Below are 21,352 nucleotides of genomic sequence, written 5' to 3'. Positions count from 1 at the left end.
CTTAAAGGATGACCTTGACCTTCACCTTTCACCACTCAAAATGTTAAGCTCCGTGAGATGCACATGCATGCCAAATATCAAGTTGCTATCTTCAATAGTGAAAAAGTTATGGCCAATGTTAAAGTTTTTGGACGGATGGACAGACGCCATATATCTGACATTTGACCTTGAAGGATGACCTTGACCTTCACCTTTCACCACTCAAAATGTGCAGCTCTGTGAGGTGCACATGCATGCCAAATATCAAGTTTCTATCTTCAATAATGAAAAAGAAACGACGGACATACTGACACACATACTGTTTGACTGACTGACCGACAGTTCAACTGCTATATGCCACCCTACAGGGGGCATAAAAACTCATATACAATATGCTTATCTTCACCTGCAATATATGTAACTGATTCATAAGGTGACCAGATGTTTATCGTTGTGATTTAATAGCCAAAAGCATGAAAGGTCACATGTGCAAGGTATGGCAAGTCTTGCATCCGTGCAGTCTGGTCAGAAGCTACCTTGTTGGATATTGAGACCAGGAAACCTTGCCTGACTTTACAGTGGACTGGGCAGTGTCTGACAGGGCTGAGCAGATGCACAGACTGGTGGTCAGGAACTACACAGGCTGCATATGGCAAAAGACCTATTTGTGCATGTCACAGCTCATATATATTAAAATACCTATTGTAATTTAGTTTCTTGTTTTCATTCGTCTTAATATACCTTTAATATACATTCAATAATTCATATATATTGAACTGACAAGTTGAAAAAGCATAGTGCACACAACTTTTGTTGTTTTTTCCCAAAATTTTGTTTAAAAGAATTTCACGAAAATTTCAATATGCAGCAATGTGACGTATTTACTTATGAAATTATTAATTGCTAATTTTTCAACTACATTTTTAATTTTTAATTTAAAGCAGCAACTCAGGCATAAGACCAATACATAACAATACACCTACACCTGCATATAAAACTAATTAAATACACACACATTTCAATTCATAAAAAAAAATTCAGTTATTTTTTTTGTACTTAATATTTAATACCAATATCAACAACATACATATAAAATTAAAAACATTTACATGATAAATACGATTTATCTGACAACAACAGAAATACAATTAATATAATAAATCCTATCAACAGTAGAAAATTGAATTACAGGTATAAACTTTCCTAAACAGTTTATATATAATTAATAACCAGTGTTGTTCAATATGCAACATGAAATATAAATCTGAACAAGTCACAGACATAGAATTTATCTAAAAAGAATTCTAGATACAAATGAAAAGAAGTAAATATTTCACAACATAAAATACAATAAATAACTGAGGAGCTGCGCCATGAGCGCATGATACGCCCGTCGTTCGCCAATGAAGTAGTAAGGTAATAAATAACCCTTTGAATCATTTTTTTACTTCAGTTTATTTGTATTTGAATACATGGTTTATTTTATAAGTACATGAGCATGGAGCGCCGTCTCCTTGACATTCATACCATATCTTTTTTTTAGTATATGTATGCATTTCTTTAGAGGATATGGAGTTGAAGTAAACCTGTTATAGATATTTTGACCAATAATAAAAGAGAAATGTAGATGGGTAAGTGGTAGTGTACAATCGGAATAGAAAAAAGCTCACCTTGTTCAATTTTTCAGGGATACTATTTCAATGGAGCATAATGTATCATCTTGCAACATCAATTTAGATTGAGGTTTGTCCATAGAGCAATTAGAAGAATACACAAGTAATATCTGCAAAAATGAACAAAGTCCCATAACTCTGGAACGACAATTCAGAATTCCGTCAAAAACGAAAGGGGATCAGGGTTTATCAATATTAAGATTGTGTTGAAATTTGAAAAAAATCCATCGAAGGATATTTGAGCTACAGTAGGACATTCAATGAAATCACGAAATTTTGACGAACAAAGTCCCATAACTCTGGAACGACAATTCAGAATTCCGTCAAAAACGAAAGGGGATCAGGGTTTATCAATATTAAGATTGTGTTGAAATTTGAAAAAAATCCATCGAAGGATATTTGAGCTACAGTAGGACATTCAATGAAATCACGAAATTTTGACGAACAAAGTCCCATAACTCTGGAACGACAATTCAGAATTCCGTCAAAAACGAAAGGGGATCAGGGTTTATCAATATTAAGATTGTGTTGAAATTTGAAGAAAATCTGTCAAAGGATATTTGACGTAGCGTACGACATTAACAGACGGACGGACGGACGGACGGACGGACGGACGGACGGACAGACGCGGGGTATACCATAATACGTCCCGTCATAGACGGGCGTATAAAAACAGCATAATGCAACAACTTTCAGAATGTTTTACCTGCAGTTTGTATAAATCATTGATAATATTAACATGATTGATAATTTGATAATTAGTATTCATTTCTATTGATTAATACAAATCTACACAGAAACCAGACATATATGGGAACACAAAAGCCCCATACTTTTTGAGTTACATGCCACACAAGCCTTAACATTTATTTTGTGTTTAAAAAGGGTTTTATCTAGGATGAAGAAAATAATGCAAATACAAACTACGGTGCAACATAACACAAGTTGGAAATGGTTCTTAAGAAATTAATTTTTGATAGTAAAAGAGCCAATCATCCGACCCTGCATCTTTCAAAAATTAAACAAGAGGGCCAAGATGGCCCTAGTTCGCTCACCTGAGGAGTCGGTTCATTCAATCTTTCCCTAATGTCAAACTTGACCTAGATATTGACCAGACAAACATCCTGGTCAAGTTTCATCATTATTGAACCAAAACTCTGGCGAAGGGAGTGTTTTTGTTTTTGTAAGATTTGAAATGGTGACCTATATTTTGAGTTGACCCCCCTTACCAAACATCAAACTTTGCTTACAAGGATTTTGTATAATATAATGAAAATTTGGACAATCTAAGGGCAATAATTATGGCATTAATTATGTGATTTTGCTCATCATCAAACTTGACTGAGATCTTTCAGCAACTTTGATAAAGAATGCTTGAGAAATGTGAATGCTAGAGTGTTTACAAACCAAATGTGGACGGACGGACAGCGGACAAAGACCAATCCTAAAACCTCACCTGAGCAATCAGGTGAGCTAAAAAGTGTGTTTCACCGATCTGAGCCATTTTCCAACTTGTCCAAGAAATCAATAAAACCAATGTATTGACTAAGTTTCACGATGATTAGGCAAAAAATGTGACTTCTATAGTGTTCGATCACAAGGTTTCTCTCTATATAGTCACATAAGGAAAACTGCCCCACCCCCCTGGCAGCCATGGTTATTGACCCATCGGGACCATTTGCAAACTCGATCATCTGAGATATATATATAAAACAAATCTATTCACCAAGTTTCATGATGGTTGGGCAAAATATGTGACTTCTTGAGTGTTCACAAGCTTTTTTTTACTTTATAAATATAAGAAAACTGACCCCCCCCCCCCCCGGCAGCCATGTTATTCAACTGACTGGAACCATTTTCCAACTCAACTCTCGTATCAAAGAAACAAATGTTCTGACCAAATTTCATGAAAATTCGGCAAAAAATGTGACTTCTAGAGTGTTCACATGTTTTCACAATATACATATAGAGAAAAAAAAAATGCCTCGCCTACTGGCGGCCATGTTTTTTCACCGATCTGGACCATTTTCGAACTAGTCCGACATATCAATAAAACCAATGTTTTGAATAACTTTCATGATGATTGGGCCAAAATTGTGACTTCTAGAGTGTTTACAAGGTTTCTCTATAGCCATATAAGGAAAACTGCCCCGCCCACTGGCGGCCATGTTTTTCAATGGACCGGAACCACTTTTGAACTCAATCAACATATCATTAAGACAGACATATAGACACAGTTACATGAAGATTGGGCATTAAATGTGACTTCTACAGTGTTTACAAGCTTTTTCTTTTTTTTTTACCTAGTGACCTAGTTTTAGACCCAGCATGACCCAGTTTCAAACTTGATCGAGATATCATTGGGACAAATCTTCTGACTAAGTTTCATAAAGATCGGACAATATATGTGGCCTCTAGAGTGTTTACGAACAAATGTGGACAGACGACGGAAAAAGACCAGTCACAAAAGCTCACCTGAGCAATCAGGTGAGCTAAAAACAAGACCTGTCACCATAGGATGACATATGCCCCCTATAAACGCTTTGATAGAATTTATAGCATTTTTCGAAACCTAAACGCAGATTTTGAAACCTTAAGGCGGACCCTAAGTTCAAGGGCAAGGTCACAGGGGTTAAAATTTGTGTGCGTATGAAAAGGCCTTGTCCATATAAACATGCATACCAAATATAAAGGTTATATCTCAAGGGACATAGAAGTTATAAGCATTTTTCGAAACCTAAACGCAGATTTCGAAACCTAAACGCGGACCCTTACTTCAAGGTAAAGTTCACAGGGATAAAAAATGGTGTGCGTATGGAAAGGCCTTGTCCATATACACATGCATACCAAATATGAAGGTTATATCTCAAGGGACATAGAAGTTATGAGCATTTTTCGAAACCTAAACGCAGATTTCGAAACCTAAACGCGGACGCTAAGTTCAAGGTCAAGGTCACAGGGGTAAAAACTTGTGTGCATATAGAAAGGCCTTGTCCATATACACATGCATACCAAATATGAAGGTTATATCTCAAGGGACATAGAAGTAATGAGCATTTTTCAAAACCTAAACACAGATTTCGAAACCTAAACGCGGACCCTAAGTTCAACGTCAAAGTCACAGGGGCAAAAAATTTTGTGCGTGTGGAAAGGCCTTGTCCATGTTTACATGGATACCAAATATGAAGGTAATATCTCAAGGGACATAGAAGTTATGAACATTTTTCGAAACCTAAACGCATATTTCGAAACCTAAACGTGGACCCTAAGTTCAAGGTCAAGGTCACAGGGAAAAAAAATGTGTGCGTATGGAAAGGCCTTGTCCATATACACATGTATACCAAATATGAAGGTTATATCTCAAGGGATGTAGAAGTTATGATATTTTTCGAAACCTAAACGCAGATTTTGAAACCTAAACGTAGATCCTAAGTTCAAGGTCAAGGTCACAGGAAAAAAAAATGTGTGCGTATGGAAAGGCCTTGTCCATATACACATGGATACCAAATATGAAGGTTATATCTCAAGGGACATAGAAGTTATGAGCCTTTTTCGAAACCTGAACACAGATTTCGAAACATAAACGCGGACCCCAAGTTCAAGGTCAAGGTCACAGGGGTTAAAAATTTTGTATGTATGGAAAGGCCTTGTCCATATACACATGCATACCAAATATGAAGGTTATATCTCAAGGGACATAGAAGTAATGAGCGTTTTTGGAAACCTAAATGCAAAGTGTGACGGAAAGAGGGACTGACGGACAGACAGACAGACGGACGGATGTACAGACGGACAGTCTGATCACTATATGCCCCCTTTTCTTCGAAAGGGGGCATAAAAACATCCAACCTCGAATAAAAATTAACACAAAAATGAAACACAACTACACTGTATTATTATGAAAACATTAATAATCAAAGGGGAGTAACTACTGTAAACTTAAATACAATATTTAGAAGAGTTGTCTCGCATGTTACATGACCTTAATTCATGATTGTTTGCAAGCCTTTTTACTATATAAATATAAGGAAAACTGCCCCGTCCCCCTGGCAACCATGTTTTTCAACAGACCGGAACCATTTTCAAACTTAACACGCGTATCTAGGAAACAAAAGTTCTGACAAAATTTCATGAAAATTGGGCCAAAAATGTGACTTCTAGAGTGTTGGCATGTTTTCACTTTATACATATAGAGAAAAATGCCCCGCCCAATGGCGGCCATGTTTTCTCACCGATCTGGACCATTTTCGAACTCGAGCGAGAAATAAAAAAACCAATGTTTTGACCAACTTTCATGATGATTGAGCAAAAATTGTGACTTCTAGAGTGTTTACAAGGTTTCTCTATAGCCAAATAAGGAAAACTGCCCCGCCCACTGGCGGCCATGTTTTTCAATGGACCTTAACCACTTTTGAACTCAACCAACATATCATTAAGACAAACATTTTGACAAAGTTACATGAAGATTGAGAATGGAATGTGACTTCTACAGTGTTTTGTAATTTTTTTAATTTTTTTGACCTAGTGACCTAGTTTTTGACCTGGCATGACCCTCGACCGAGATTCCATTGGGACAAGGCTTCTGACCAAGTTTCATGAAGATCGGACAATAAATGTGGCCTCTAGAGTGTTTACGAACAAATGTTAACAGAGGACGGACGGACGTACGACAGACAAAGACTGGTCACAAAAGCTCACCTGAGCAATCAGGTGAGCTAAAAAAAGCAACAAAAGTATTAATTGTAATATATTTCTATACATATCCTGTTTATAAAATAAATGCAGACATATCATATCTGAAATGACATAAACATGTTAATCAGTTTAAACTGGCTACTATGAGTCTGTAAGAGCTTTGATTGCATCTGAATACTAATTCTTTACAATAATTTTTATATCTTATTTAGAAAAATAAATACCAAGCATAATAACAAATACATTAAACTGGAAGAATTATAATGAAAAAAACAAATGTAAAAAATATATTACATGTACAACAAAATCACAAAACACTGATTTAAATTATAGAGCAACAATTTTAATGATATATATCAGCCTTGCTTTGAGAAAAACTCAATGCATGTGCGTGAAACATTGTCCCAGATTTGCTTGTGCAGTCCGCACAGGCTAATCAGGAAAAACACTTAACATGTTTATGCTTATTTTCGTTTAACAAGTCTCTTCTTAGTAAAAATTAATTTAAAGAAGAAAGTGTTGTCCCTGATTAGCCTGTGCGGACTGCAAAGGCTTATTTTGGACAACACTTTACACACTTGCATTAAGCCTTATTTTCTCACAAAACGGCTTATATGCAATCCAGCCTGACATTTTCACCACATCCCATAATATTTTGAAGCAACCTTATACTTCATTTCTTACATCACATACAAATCAGCGTATTATTTTTTTAAATGATACACATCTGTTTATGTCATATTTTGCACCTCCTACAATTGAACCATTGAACATTACTACAATGACCACTGCAATAAAAACATAAATAGTGTTGAAGGATGAATCCATCAAATTTTTGCAGCAAACCTTTGTTCACATAAAAAATTGACATTGTTTCTGAAATTATTGACACATCACTTTAGCTCATACTCTGTTTCCTTGAGTAAAATTTGCCAATCATGCCAGCTCTGCACATGATGGTAGCCTTGTTTTGCGAAAACTTGACTGCACAAGTTAGTCTTTGATGACTTTTAAACCATGCATTAACTCCAATTATCCCAGAATAAGCCTCATATATTATTCAACCCACTATAGTGGTAAATAGGTCTTACTCTACTCTAGTGTACCTGTTACTTATCATAACTAAACCCTTTACCACTCAGAAACACACTTTGACGCATTTGAAGTCCTTTAGAAAATCAAATTGAATTTAAGTCCTTTCTTAACATATTCAAGATTTACAGGCTTGGTTTCCAACCCTGAGTTACTGATGGGCAGCAAAAAGCATAACAACTGAACAGACTGCGTTTTACTCGCAGGCTGTTCTGGTTTTATGCTGTTTGCACATAACCATTTTTACTTTGGTTCTGAGTTGGAAAGGGTTAACCACAACAACACATGGCCTTAAGGCTCGACTCAGATATTAGTCGTTAACTCAGGTTGCTGTCTCTTGTCTAGCGACTGTTTGAAAGACCGAAGCTTCTCTGGTGATTTACTGGTCAGAATGGCGTCGATTTCTTCTAATTCCATTTCTTTCGCCTAAAATGAAAAGAGAAGATATAAGAAGATTTAAGCCGTGCTCTGTGAAAAGGGGGTTTAATACATATGTGGAAAGTGTCATTCCAGATCAGCCTGTGCAGTCCACACAGGCTTATCAGGGACAACACTTTCCACTTTAATGATATTTTTCATTTCAAGAAAGTCTCTTTTAAGCAAAAAGGCCAATGAGGCAGAAAGTGTTGTCCCTGATTAGCCTTTGCAGACTGCACAGGCTGATCTGGGATGACACTTTAAGAACATGCATTAAACCCCCTGTTTACAAAGTGAGGCTCATATTTGATAAAAATGTGCCTTGCTCTGGGAAAACTGGTTTGGAGTGTCCTCAAAAATAAGCTTTTGAAGTCTGTGCAAGCTAATTAGGGAAAGCACTTTCCCCCTAGACTATAGTTTCTTTAAGAGTAGATTTCTTGAAACATACAATTAAACAAAAGCGGAGAGTGTCATCCCTGATTTGCCTGCACAGGGTAATCAAAGACGAAACTTGAGGCAAATGCATTGAACCCAGTTTTCCAAACATTAATAATTAAAAACAAGCGATGTGTTTGTGAAACACTATGTCCCCATATATATGACCTTTGACCTTGAAGGATGACCTTGACCTTTCACCACCCAAAATGTGCAGCTCCATGAGATACACATGCATGCTAATTATCAAGTTACTAGCTTCAATATTGCAAAAGTGTACATTAAATGAGCGATTTTGATCTATTTATTTGACCTTGAATGATGACCTTGCATCATTCCAGCTCAATATCTCAAAACTAAACACCATATTACCCTAATTATCACCCTTTTATAGTCCCCTACCGGATTTACCGGAGAGGGACTTACGGTTTGCGCTCTGTCTCTCAGTCAGTCAGTCAGTCAGTCAGTCAGTCAGTCAGTCAGTCAGTCAGTCAGTCAGTCAGTCAGTCAGTCAGTCAGTCAGTCAGTCAGTCAGTCAGTCAGTCAGTCAGTCAGTCAGTCAGTCAGTCAGTCAGTCAGTCAGTCAGTCAGTCAGTCAGTCAGTCGTCAGTCAGTCAGTCAGTCAGTCAGTCAGTCAGTCAGTCAGTCAGTCAGTCAGTCAGTCAGTCAGTCAGTCAGTCAGTCAGTCAGTCAGTCAGTCAGTCAGTCAGTCAGTCAGTCAGTCAGTCAGTCAGTCAGTCAGTCAGTCAGTCAGTCAGTCAGTCAGTCAGTCAGTCAGTCAGTCAGTCAGTCAGTCAGTCAGTCAGTCAGTCAGTCAGTCAGTCAGTCAGTCAGTCAGTCAGTCAGTCAGTCAGTCAGTCAGTCAGTCAGTCAGTCAGTCAGTCAGTCAGTCAGTCAGTCAGTCAGTCAGTCAGTCAGTCAGTCAGTCAGTCAGTCAGTCAGTCAGTCAGTCAGTCAGTCAGTCAGTCAGTCAGTCAGTCAGTCAGTCAGTCAGTCAGTCAGTCAGTCAGTCAGTCAGTCAGTCACACTTTTATGGATACTGCGATAACTTTATAAGTTCTTTTTTTTCACGAAACTTGAAACGTGGATAGATGGCAATATGGATATTATGCATGTCATTTCATTTTGTTCCTACGTCAAAATTTCTGGTTGCTATGGCAACAAATACAGACTAGACTAGAAATACTGCTGAAAATGGTGGTTTTTCTGGATCCTGCGATAACTTTAAAAGTTCTTAATATTTTTTCATGAAACTTAAAACTAGGATAGATGGCAATATGGAGATTATGCACGTCATTTCGCTTTGTTCCAATGTCAAAAATTCTGGTTGCTATGGCAACAGATAAAAAAAATATTCTGACAATGGTGGAATTTCTGATAATGGTGGAGCTAGTAGGGGACTTTTATTGCTTGGCAATAGTCTTGTTAATTTTTGTACTTTTTTTTGTAATTTTTTATCAAAGCATTAAAAACAAAACTTCACCAACAAGAGGGCCATGATGGCTCTATATCGCTCCACTGTTTTTTATGCGAAAAAAGCGTGCAATGCGCATGGGTTGAAATGGACTCAAGCATGTGACTTTCTCTTTCTAACCCTCATCCCACTGGGCACTTAAAGTTGGAAGGTTGAGCATTTTTATATAAATACGGCCCCAGGGGCATAATTTGAACAAACTTGGTAGAGAACTATAAGATGTCACTACATACCAAATTTGGTAGCCCTAGGCCCAATGGTTATGGACAGGAAGATTTTTAAAGTTTGCACAAAAGAGGCTTTTATATATAAGCATATGTTCAGTTTTGTGACCCCCGGGGCAGGGTCAAATTTGGGCCCAGGGGAATAATTTGAACAAATTTGGTAGAGGACTATTAGATGTCACTACATACCAAATTTAGTAGCCCTAAGCTTTATAATAATGAACAAGAAGATTTTTAAAGTTTGCACAAAATAGGCCTTATTTAAGCATATGTTTATTTTTGTGACCCCCGCGGTAGGGTCAAATTTGACCCCAGGGGCATAATTTGAAAAAAACTTGGTAGAGAACTTTAAGATTTTAATACATACCAAATTTGGTAGAAATAGGCCCAATGGTTATGGACAAGAAGTTTTTAAAGTTTGCACAAAATAGGCCCAATATAAGCATTATGTTCAATTTTGTGACCCCCGGGGAACGGTCAATTTTGACCCCAGGGGCATAATTTGAACAAATTTGGTAGAAGACTATTAGATGTCACTACATACCAAATTTGGTAACCCTATGTCATACATTTATGGACAAAAAGATTTTTAAAGTTTGCACAAAATAGGCCTTATTTAAGCGTATGTTCATTTTTGTGAACCCCGGGGCAGGGTCAATTTTGACCCCAGGGGCATAATTTGAACAAACTAAGTAGAGAACTATAAGATGTCGCTACATACCAAATTTGGTAGCCCTAGGCCCTACGGTTATGGACAGAAAGATTTTTAAAGTTTGCACAAAATAGGCTTTATATAAGCATATGTTCATTTTTGTGACCCCCTGGGCATAATTTGAACACATTTGGTAGAGGACTATTATATGTTCCTACCAAACCAAATGTCGCTACATACCAAATTTGGTAGCCCTAGGCCCTACGGTTATGGACAGAAAGATTTTTAAAGTTTGCACAAAATAGGCTTTATATAAGCATATGTCCATTTTTGTGACCCCCGGGGCAGGGTCAAATTTGACCCCAGGGGCATAATTTAAACAAATTTGGTAGAGAACTATTAGATGTCACTTCATACCAAATGTGGTAGCACTAGGCCCAATGGTTATGGACAGGAAGATTTTTAAAGTTTGCACAAAATAGGCTTTATATAAGCATATGTTCAATTTATTGACCCCGGGGCGGGGTCAAATTTGACCCAAGGGGCATAATTTGAACAAATTTGAAAGAGGTTCACCCCAGGAACATTTGTGAGAAGTTTTATCAGAATTGGACTTGTAGTTTAGGAGAAGAAGATGTTTAAAGAAAAAGTTAATGCACGGACGCGCGCACAACGGACACAGGACCATGACATAAGCCCCGCTGGCCTCTGGCCAGTGGAGCTAAAAATCAATGGACCTAAACAAAACTTACACACTGTAAGTGTAGGTAGGTAGACTCATATAGCAAAAATAAGCTGAATATCTGAAATCAATGCGTAAAAAAATCTCAGAAAAGAAGAAACATACAAACTCTCATTTCCTGGCTCAGGGACTCAGTTGTAATAATGTCACTGTGTAGCACAATATTATTGTCACCATATAATGATCAATAATAAAATGTTGAACCCTCTAGCAAAACATCTAGTTTTAGGGTCTGCAACATTCCAGCTTAATATCTCACATCCAAACACATCCTTATTACCCTTAATGTCCGCTCCAAAGCACCCTTTTTCTTCATAGCAATCACTTCAGGAGAAACTTTGTTCGCAAACTCCTTAGTAATGGTTTTTCTCCGTTGTTTATTTTTGTCTTCCCCCAGGATACTTTGTCCGCGCTGGGATGACTTGCGCAACATCGCGGGAAGATCCTCCTGACTGGCGCGCAAATCAGTAGGCGCAACCGCTAGACTGGACTCTGTGTGGGGAAATAGATAACAATGAGATTTGTTTCTTTTATTTAAAGACACAGTAAAAATCTGTCACTTATTTATTATCTGTCACCCTTTTCATATACCTACCAAGTATGTTGAAATTCATGCCTCTCTCTTTCAAAACTAGGCTTCATGAATGAGTGTAAATTGTCGTGCCTGATTAGCCTGTGCAGTCAGAGATGACCCTTTCCATGTAAACTCGGTTTTAGCAGTGTTGTCCCAGATAAACCTGTGAAGACTGCTCACACTTATCTGGGACAACACTTTCAGCACACGCATCAAGCACGATTTTCCCAGAGATAGGCTCACTGACTTTTTCGTAAATTTGAGATGTAAATGGATGTGATGTTTTCTCTTACTTTTTAAAAAGTTAAGCAAAGTTTTTTAAGTAATATTTTAACACTATACAAGATATTTCTCATATTTAGAGTCGATCACATTAACATACATGTCAGTCATTATCAGAATTTGTACCTCGCCTAGTTATTTTTAAGCCCACACTTTTCCAATTGTATAGATTTCCTTATAAACATGTGTTTAAGTCTGTGTTCTTATCTCTTAAGGCATTACTAAGTGTTTACCTTTAGGCACTGGCCAGTAAGAAGTGTTGAAAACACAAGATGGAACAAGAGCTTGTCACAGAGGTGCCAAATCCCCGCCGAAATGTGTTTGCTTGTATGACAATATTTGTTTTCGAGAGTAGACTAATATTTGTAAGACATGGCACCTGTGTCATCTATTTATATTTCAAGGATCAATTAGTTATATAGTGTTGGAGTTATGCTACCTTAAACTCATCTATTCATTTTACAGTGAATACTTCAGTGTTCAAATTAAAATATTATTGTAAAATTAGATAAAGGGAGATATTAAAAATTGAAAAGCTAAAATATTAACTATGAAATTAAATTAAATATAATTTAAAATTATAAATAAATAAAATATACCGGTAAATGAAAAATATATAATAAATTAAAAAAATAAAGGGAGATACTTAAAAAACTATGGTCGAAAGAGTTATGGTTCATGTTCACTGCACTTCTCCTAGATGTCATCTGTTTATATTTGTAGTTTCAAGTAAATCCCTTCAGTAGGTTTAGAGTTATGCTCCTGACAAAAATTTACTTTGATATTAAAAAAGGGAGATAATTCAAAAACTAAGGTAGATAGAGTTATGGTTCTTAGTCACTGCACTTCTCCTACTTGCCATCTGTTTATATTTCAGGTTTCAAGTAAATCCCTTCAGTAGATTTAGAGTTATGCTCCAGACAAAAATTTACTTGGAAATTAAATAAAGGGAGATAATTAAAAAAAACTTAGGTAGATAGAGTTATGGTTCTTAGTCACTGCACTTCTCCTACTTGCCATCTGTTAATATTTCAAGTTTCAAGTAAATCCATTGAATAGATTTAGAGTTATGCTCTGGACAAAAACTTACTTTGAACATATATAAAGAGAGATAATTCAAAAACTAAGGTAGATAGAGTTATGGTTCTTGGTCACTGCACTTCTCCTAGTTTCCATCTGTTTATATTCTAAGTTTAAAGTAAATCCATTAAATAGATTCGGAGTTATGCTCTGGACAAAGTTTCGGACAGACGCACAGACGGTCGCACAGACGGATGGAGACTATTACTATATCTCCTCCGAATTTTTTTTCGGCAGGGATAAAAAAGTGGTTCAAATGAGTCGCGTTCTGAGAAAACTGCGCATAATGCATGTGCGTAAACAGTCTTCCCAGATTAGCCTGTGCAGTCCACACAGGCTAATCAGGGACAACACTTTCCGCCTAAATTGGATTTTTGCTAAGAAGAGACTTCATTTAAACGAAAAATGTCATAAAAGCGGAAAGTGTCGTCCCTGATTAACCTGTGCAGATTGCACAGGCTAATCTGGGACTACACTTTACGCACATGCATTAAACCCCATTTTCTCAGAACACGACTCAAATAAATTTGAGCCTCGCTCTGCAAAAATGACTAAATGGATGTGAATCAAATTATATCTCTAACTAGCTAGTGCAATCCTCACAGGCTAATCTGGGATGACACTTTTAGCACCTGCATTATGTGCGGTCACCCCAGTGCTAAATGTATTTGAGACTTACGTTTGTGCCTTGAGATTTGAGGGGAAGGTGCAGGGGAGGACTCTTTGGAACCCTGGTGGCTGGAGCTGTCAGAGTCGCTCTCACTGCAGTCTGAAAGGGAAGGAGGAGTACGCAGGATTATAAACAGGTAAAGGAAAAGATAAATGGCTGTTTTAAAGGCCTTCCAAGATTTTAGCAACTGAGGTAGAGCTTTCATGATTACCTGAGCTAGAGCTTTCATGATTACCTGAGCTAGAGCTTTCAGGATTACCTGAGCTAGAGCTTTCATGATTACCTGAGCTAGAGCTTTCATGATTACCTGAGCTAGATGTTTCATGATTACCTGAGCTAGAGCTTTCATGATTACATGAGCTGAAGCTTTCATGATTACCTGACATGGTTCAAACAGAAATCTCAAACCTACAGTAAATTCAAGCACTTTTCAAGGACTTTTTAAGGCCAAATTTTCATTTTCAAGGCCGAGAACCTTACATTAGTTTCCTTAAAAATATGCATTTTCAAGCCAGATTAACACAGTATATATCATTTATTTGCTCAAACACATTAAACTTATTTCACAATAACTCATACATGTTATTTCTAGTTTTTACATACAAATACATGTTATCCATCCTTAACTCAATGAGTCTCACATATGTTTTTACTTTTTAAAGTTATTACAAACAAACACATTGTCTCTTTCTATGCTCACATCAAACAGACTGGTTCATTTTATTTAAACAGAAGTCAGTAAACTATAACATTTTGTATTTCACAGGGCTGTTGTTGTTTATGTCTGTTTTAGATTCAACAGTTTGAACAATATTAACTTCCTGTTTCACCAAAAAACACATTGCAGGAACCCTGTTTGCATCTCAATTTCATGTTTTCTTTGTGGGTTTCCCCTTTATAGTGGCTTTTCAAAGCGCTTTCCCCCATTCCTCTGACACCAATGGTCTTCATATAGACCCAAGAATGTGCTTTTCGAATGTCATTTGTTTTCTGTACCCAGGAATATTCATAAGTTTCGCGCAAAACATAACGATTAACGTCATTTTGACAACTTGTTTATGACCAGAAAATAGCGCCATGAATATTCATGCTTTAAGAATGTTGACGTATCGTATAAGTTGTAATTATTTAAGCATTTTTCTGCATTTCATCGGTGTTTATGACCAGAAAGTAGCGCCAGGAATATTCAGTTAACCACTCTGGTTTGAAACGACACTACCCCATCGCTGCATTTTTACTCACGAAAATTGATCACAATAGAGAACCTCTGACGTAGTACACATAATCTGTGGCGTGTACACTTAACGTTTCATACCCAATAGAGTACGAAACTTATATTTCGTACTCAACTTTTTGCGCGAAGGAATTTATGAGAAATTTTCGTAATATTTCCCTTAAGAACGATTAAAGTTCATGGCGATGATAAAAGTAATTTTGAACAGAAATAAACATTTTCAAGGCTTTTTTACATGAAATAAGCACTTTTCAAGGCCAACCTTAGTTCAAGGGCTTTTAAAGCCTAGGACTCGTTTTCAAGCACTTTTCAAGCCCTGTGCGAACCCTTCCTGAGCTAGAGCTTTTATGATTACCTGAGCTAGAGATATCATGATTACCTGAGCTAGAGCTTTCATGATTACCTAAGCTAGAGCTTTCATGATTACCTGAGCTAGAGCTTTCATGATTACCTGAGCTAGAGCTTTCATGATTACCTGAGCTAGAGCTTTCATGATTACCTGAGTTAGAGCTTTCATGATTACCTGAGCTAGAGCTTTCATGATTACCTGAGCTAGAGCTTTCATGATTCCCTAAGCTAGAGCTTTTATGATTCCCTGAGCTATAGCTTTTATGATTACCTGAGCTAGAGCTTTTATTATTACCTGAGCTAGAGCTTTCATGATTACCTGAGCTAGAGCTTTCATGATTACCTGAGCTAGAGCTTTCATGATTACCTGAGCTAGAGCTTTCATGATTACCTGAGCTAGAGCTTTCATGATTACCTGAGCTAGAGCTTTCATGATTACCTGAGCTAGAGATATCATGATTACCTGAGCTAGAGCTTTCATGATTACCTAAGCTAGAGCTTTCATGATTACCTGAGCTAGAGCTTTTATGATTCCCTGAGCTAGAGCTTTCATGATTACCTGAGCTTGAGCTTTCATGATTACCTGAGCTAGAGCTTTCATGATTACCAGAGCTAGAGCTATCATGATAAGCTGAGCTTAAGCTAGAGCATTCCATATTTCCTGAAAACACATGAAATTTCCCCAAAGTAAGAACAACAAACGTAGGAATATGCTGAAAGGAACATTCAATCCAATCAAAACTATGATCAAAATTTAAAGTACATGTACATGAAGGGACTATCAAAAGATTGTGGTATGCATTTGGGACAGCACTACAGATGATCAAAATGCTTTTGGAATTTCTTTGGGACCGAACAATACATTATCAGAAGAATCTGAGGCTCACAATTGGAAAATAGGGCTTAATGCATGTGCATAGTGCAGTCCGCACAGGCTATTCTGAAAGACACTTAAGTTTTGATGAAATTTTTGTTCAAAAGAAGTCTCTTCTGAATGAAAAATCAATCTTAACAAAAAGTGTTGTCCCTGATTGGCCTGTGAGGACTGCGCAGGTTAATCTGAGACAGCACTTTACGCACATGCATTAAGCCCTGTTTTCAAAAAGAGAGAGGCACATTTGTGTAACTTATTAAAGATACTTACAAGGGCTGCGGTTTGGATCCACCTTTACCTCTCGTTTTAGATTGATAGATGCCAGACCCATGCGATTCATCCACCTAGAAGAAACACCACCATATCGTACCATATGAGCCATGTTTTGGGAACACAAGGCTTAAAGCCGCCCAAGTTGATATTTCTCACAACAATTCAGTTATCTCAACTGACCAGAATTGATCAGTATTCATCAGATACATTCTAAAGCTTTACTCTTCAATACCGATTTTTGCAAAAATTGTGCAAAAAATGCCAAAAGCATTAAAATACGAAACCTAATCATGCACATAACGGAATCCTCAATACTATTTTTCACCTGTGACGTATGCACGCTTTGGGTCACGAACGTCACATGAGTGCCAATGTCATGTGATTTCCACTTCCGCACATTTCAAAACAAAGAAGAACTACTAAATAACACAAGCAATTTACCAAAGAATTATGTCTACAGATAGCCCTAGCAAAGTGATTATAAAACATGTTTTTGTCTTAATGGCTAAACGAGGATCAATGTGTATTGAATGTCACGTTCCTAAAAAGTCAGAATGCAAGCTGATTGCATAAAAACGATTTCTCAGATCAAAGCGAATTCAATAAGACCGATTTGTGGATTGAAAACATAAGGAGTTTTTATCAAGCTTGACGAAAGTTTATTGAAATTTGTTGAGTAATATGCATAGATATTGACAACAAATCACGCTGCAAAAACACATTACGCTGCTATATCCTGTCTGTTTGTTGTCCCATTGTAAACAGGTAATGACATGATTATTCATCATTCATGCAAATGGCGTTGTACATAAATAATGATGCAATGGTCGCTTGATTTTACATGTGACCCGCCCGTGTTAAAATTTAGATTATTTCTGTGCATGCACAGAAATTGAAAAGCCTTATCTTTGTACTGAACTTGGGCATTTCTTGACCGATTTTGATCAAATTTTTTGAACATCTTACATAAATACAAACACATTTTGACTCATAATCACTTTTTTGCGACACATAACAAAAATGGGAAAATATACAACATCAACTCAGGCGGCTTTGATGCATGTGCATAAAAGTGTGGTACCAGATTAGCCTGTGCTTTGTGCAGGCTAGTCTGGGATGACACTTTTGGCTTATGTATAATTTTTGTTTAAAGAAAGTCTCTTTTAAACAAAAATCCATTTAGGCAGAAAAATATTTCCCCATAGAAAACTGCACCGGCTAATCTGGGACTTAACTTTACAAAAATGCATTAAGACCACTTTTCCCAGAGAGCAGCTAATATATTCCTTAATGAACAAGATTGGAGGCTTTACTTTTCCCCAAAAGTGTGTCTATTTTGAAATCATTGAGTATTATATTTCAAACATATTGTGTAGCATAAAGCAAATACAATGATAACATATGCAAATAGAATTATCCAAATGGGTACTTTTTACAAAAAATGTATGAAGCAAATGAGGTTTAAACCATATATAGGGTTTATATGATCTGATATATTTTTCACTATTCAAAATTAGCACAAAGTTTCAACTGGCTTCACATTTGTTAACCTTAACAGTGAACTTAATACAAGAAAAAGAGATATTGTTTGAAAAAGAGATAATATTGTTTCAAAGTTGCAATCATGGTTAATTTACCCAAAATTTGATATTTTTAACCACTTTGCCACGTCAATATTATATAGAGGATATTTGTTGGATTCAGTGGAATATCAATTTTAATTCACGAGTGATCATATAAAATAATATGTTCACAAGTGGCACAGCCACGAGTGAAAATATATATTTTCTATGATCACGAGTGAATTAAAATTGATATTCCACCGAATCCAACAAATTTTCTCTTTATTTTATGCTTTTTCCACCGATTATTTATATTGTAAAAGAGTTTTACTGGAGAATTTCACTGGAATAATTACGTCATTTTGTAAAAAAAAATGACGTCATTTCACAGTAAAACAGTAAAAATTATCAATAATGTTCACTGTTATTTTTCACTCTTTTAAACAGTGAATTATCAGTTTAAATTCACTGATATTTCTCTATAAACCACCGGAATGCATACAATAAAATACAAGCTTTGTTAAGTGACAAACTGTACAGCAAGCATTCAAAAGATACCCTAACTACTGCACTTATATTCACTGAAGAACCTAGTGAAACAAGGGCTGTTTGTAAAACATGCATGCCCCCCATATGGGCTGTCTGTTGTAGTGGCAGCCATTGTGTGAATACGTTTTTTGTCACTGTGACCTTGACCTTTGACCTAGTGACCTGAAAATCAATAGGGGTCATCTGTGAGTCACGATCAATGTACCTATGAAGTGTCATGATCCTAGGCAAAAGCGTTCTTGAGTTATCATCCGAAAATCATTTTACTATTTCGGGTCACCGTTACCTTGACCTTTGACCTTGTGACCTCAAAATCAATAGGGGTCATCTGCAAGTCATGATCAATCTACCTGTAAAGTGTCATGATCCTAGGCAAAAGCGTTCTTGAGTTATCATCCGAAAATCATTTTACTATTTCGGGTCACCGTTACCTTGACCTTTGACCTTGTGACCTCAAAATCAATAGGGGTCATCTGCAAGTCATGATCAATCTACCTGTAAAGTTTCATGATCCTAGGCATATGCGTTCTTGAGTTATCATCCGAAAACCATTTTACTATTTCGGGTCACCGTGACCTTGACCTTTGACCTAGTGACCTCAAAATCAAAAGGGGTCATCTGCGAGTCATGATCAATCTACCCATGAAGTTTCATGATCCTAGGCGTATGCATTCTTGAGTTATCATCCGGAAACCATTTTTAATATTTCGGGTCACCGTGACCTTGACCTTTGACCTAGTGACCTCAAAATCAATAGGGGTTATCTGCGAGTCATGATCAATCTACCCATGAAGTTTCATGATCCTAGGCGTATGCGTTCTTGAGTTATCATTCAAAAACCATTTTACTATTTCAGGTCACCGTGACCTTGACCTTTGACCTAGTGACCTCAAAATCAATAGGGGTCATCTGCGAGTCATGATCAATGTACCTATGAAGTTTCATGATCCTAGGCCCAAGCGTTCTTGAGTTATCGTCTGACAACCACCTGGTGGACGGACCGACCGACCGACAGACCGACACGAGCAAAGCAATATACCCCCTCTTCTTCGAAGGGGGGCATAATCAGAATGCCCCAAAAAATAAGCCTGACTCTGGGACTCAGGGTTTAATGCATATTTGTAAAGTGTCCACTCTGATTAGCCTGCGCAGTTAGCACAGGCTTATCAGAGATGACATTTTCTGCCTGAGCCCCATTTTTCGCTATGAAGAGACTTTCATAGCACTTAAAAAAATGGAAAGTGTTGCCGCTGATTAGGCTGTGCAGCCTGTACAGGTTTATCTGGTATCACAATTAACCCTTTGCATGCTGGGAAATTTGTCGTCTGCTAAAATGTTGTCTGCTGAATTTGTAAAATAAGCATTTTCTTCATTGTTTTTCAAAGAATACTATCAGAATAGCAAACAGTTTGGATCCAGATGAGACGCCACGTTCTGTGGCGTCTCATCTGGATCCAAACTGTTTGCAAAGGCCTTTAAAATTCGGTTCCCGCACTGAAAGGGTTAACGCACATGCATTAAACCCCATTTTTCAAGAAAAAGGCTCCACACTTTTTTTTAATTATTCAAACTACTCACTTGCTCATGTCTTCTTGTCTGTCAGAAGCAAATGTGAAGCTAGTGCCTGCATTGTGGATTTTGAACGCACTGAAATTGAAAGCAGTAAGCCATAAGTGACAGAAGTGAACATTGTAAGGCCGAAAATAACTAGAACTGTTGTGCCAAAAATACCCTGCGCATGCCACTTTATTAGGCAGTTAAGCTCAATGTTCAGACTAAATATTGTACACAATAATATGTATTCATGGCATAAAATGAAAGGTATATATTACAGAAAGAAAGAAATGCTTGAACTGACATTTTTTTATGCAAGTACTCACTATTTGTTGGTTTTGAGGACAGAGCTTTCCACTGGTGATACACGGAATGCCGGTAGGTGAATCACAACCTCTGCCTTCAAAGCCTAAACAGAGAATGAAACAAGTTGCAGGGCTTCTGATAGGTAGGGCATTTGAGACTTCCTTTGGGAACACGAAGTTTATTGCATATGCATAGAGAGTAGTCCCAGATTAGCCTGTGCAGGTTGCAAAGGCTAATCAGGGATGACACTTTCAGCCTACACTTGTTTTTCCTTAAGAAAAGACTTCCTTTAATCAGAAAATTCAATAAACACAGAAAGTGTTGTCGCCACAGGCTAATCTGGAAAAACACTTTACGCATATGCATTAAGCCCCATTTTCCCACAGCTAGGCTAAAATTGGTAATACGGGATACTTGTACCCTAAGTAAATTAGACTAGTAAACATTTGACATTTAAACTTAAAACATGCAAAGCAATTTCAAAAATAAATCTGTTTCATGTATTTGTTTAAACATTCGTAGAACTTTGTAATAAATATTACACATTCACTCATATGATTAAAAAATATTCAAAGCTTGCATCTATTTGAAGCTCTTATGATATCCAATTATGTTCAATTATCATTTTAATCTGATGCTCAAACGGTACAGCTACCATTTGGT

At 37.0% G+C, this 21,352-nt stretch overlaps 1 protein-coding gene across 4 annotated transcripts in view; it reads right to left on the bottom strand.

The window, feature by feature from the left end:
• Positions 1 to 1,020: 1,020 nt before the first annotated feature.
• Positions 1,021 to 21,352, bottom strand: part of LOC127851739 (connector enhancer of kinase suppressor of ras 2-like) — an 87,143-nt gene continuing 66,811 nt past the window's right edge. For all 4 annotated transcript variants that reach the window (XM_052385602.1, XM_052385605.1, XM_052385603.1 and 1 more), the window contains 6 exons: positions 20,710 to 20,792; positions 20,408 to 20,476; positions 16,716 to 16,789; positions 13,999 to 14,088; positions 11,664 to 11,875; positions 1,021 to 7,865 (listed from right to left, as the gene is read on the bottom strand). In XM_052385602.1, the coding sequence (XP_052241562.1) occupies positions 7,743 to 7,865; positions 11,664 to 11,875; positions 13,999 to 14,088; positions 16,716 to 16,789; positions 20,408 to 20,476; positions 20,710 to 20,792 (651 nt within the window). In that variant the 3' untranslated portion in view covers positions 1,021 to 7,742. The remainder of the gene's footprint in view (positions 7,866 to 11,663; positions 11,876 to 13,998; positions 14,089 to 16,715; positions 16,790 to 20,407; positions 20,477 to 20,709; positions 20,793 to 21,352) is intronic.

The sequence above is a fragment of the Dreissena polymorpha genome, chromosome 11, assembly GCF_020536995.1.
Source record: "Dreissena polymorpha isolate Duluth1 chromosome 11, UMN_Dpol_1.0, whole genome shotgun sequence".
Lineage (NCBI taxonomy): Eukaryota > Metazoa > Mollusca > Bivalvia > Myida > Dreissenidae > Dreissena > Dreissena polymorpha.
The sequence above is the reverse complement of the archived record's forward strand: the minus strand, read 5'-3'. Positions and strand labels throughout refer to the sequence as shown.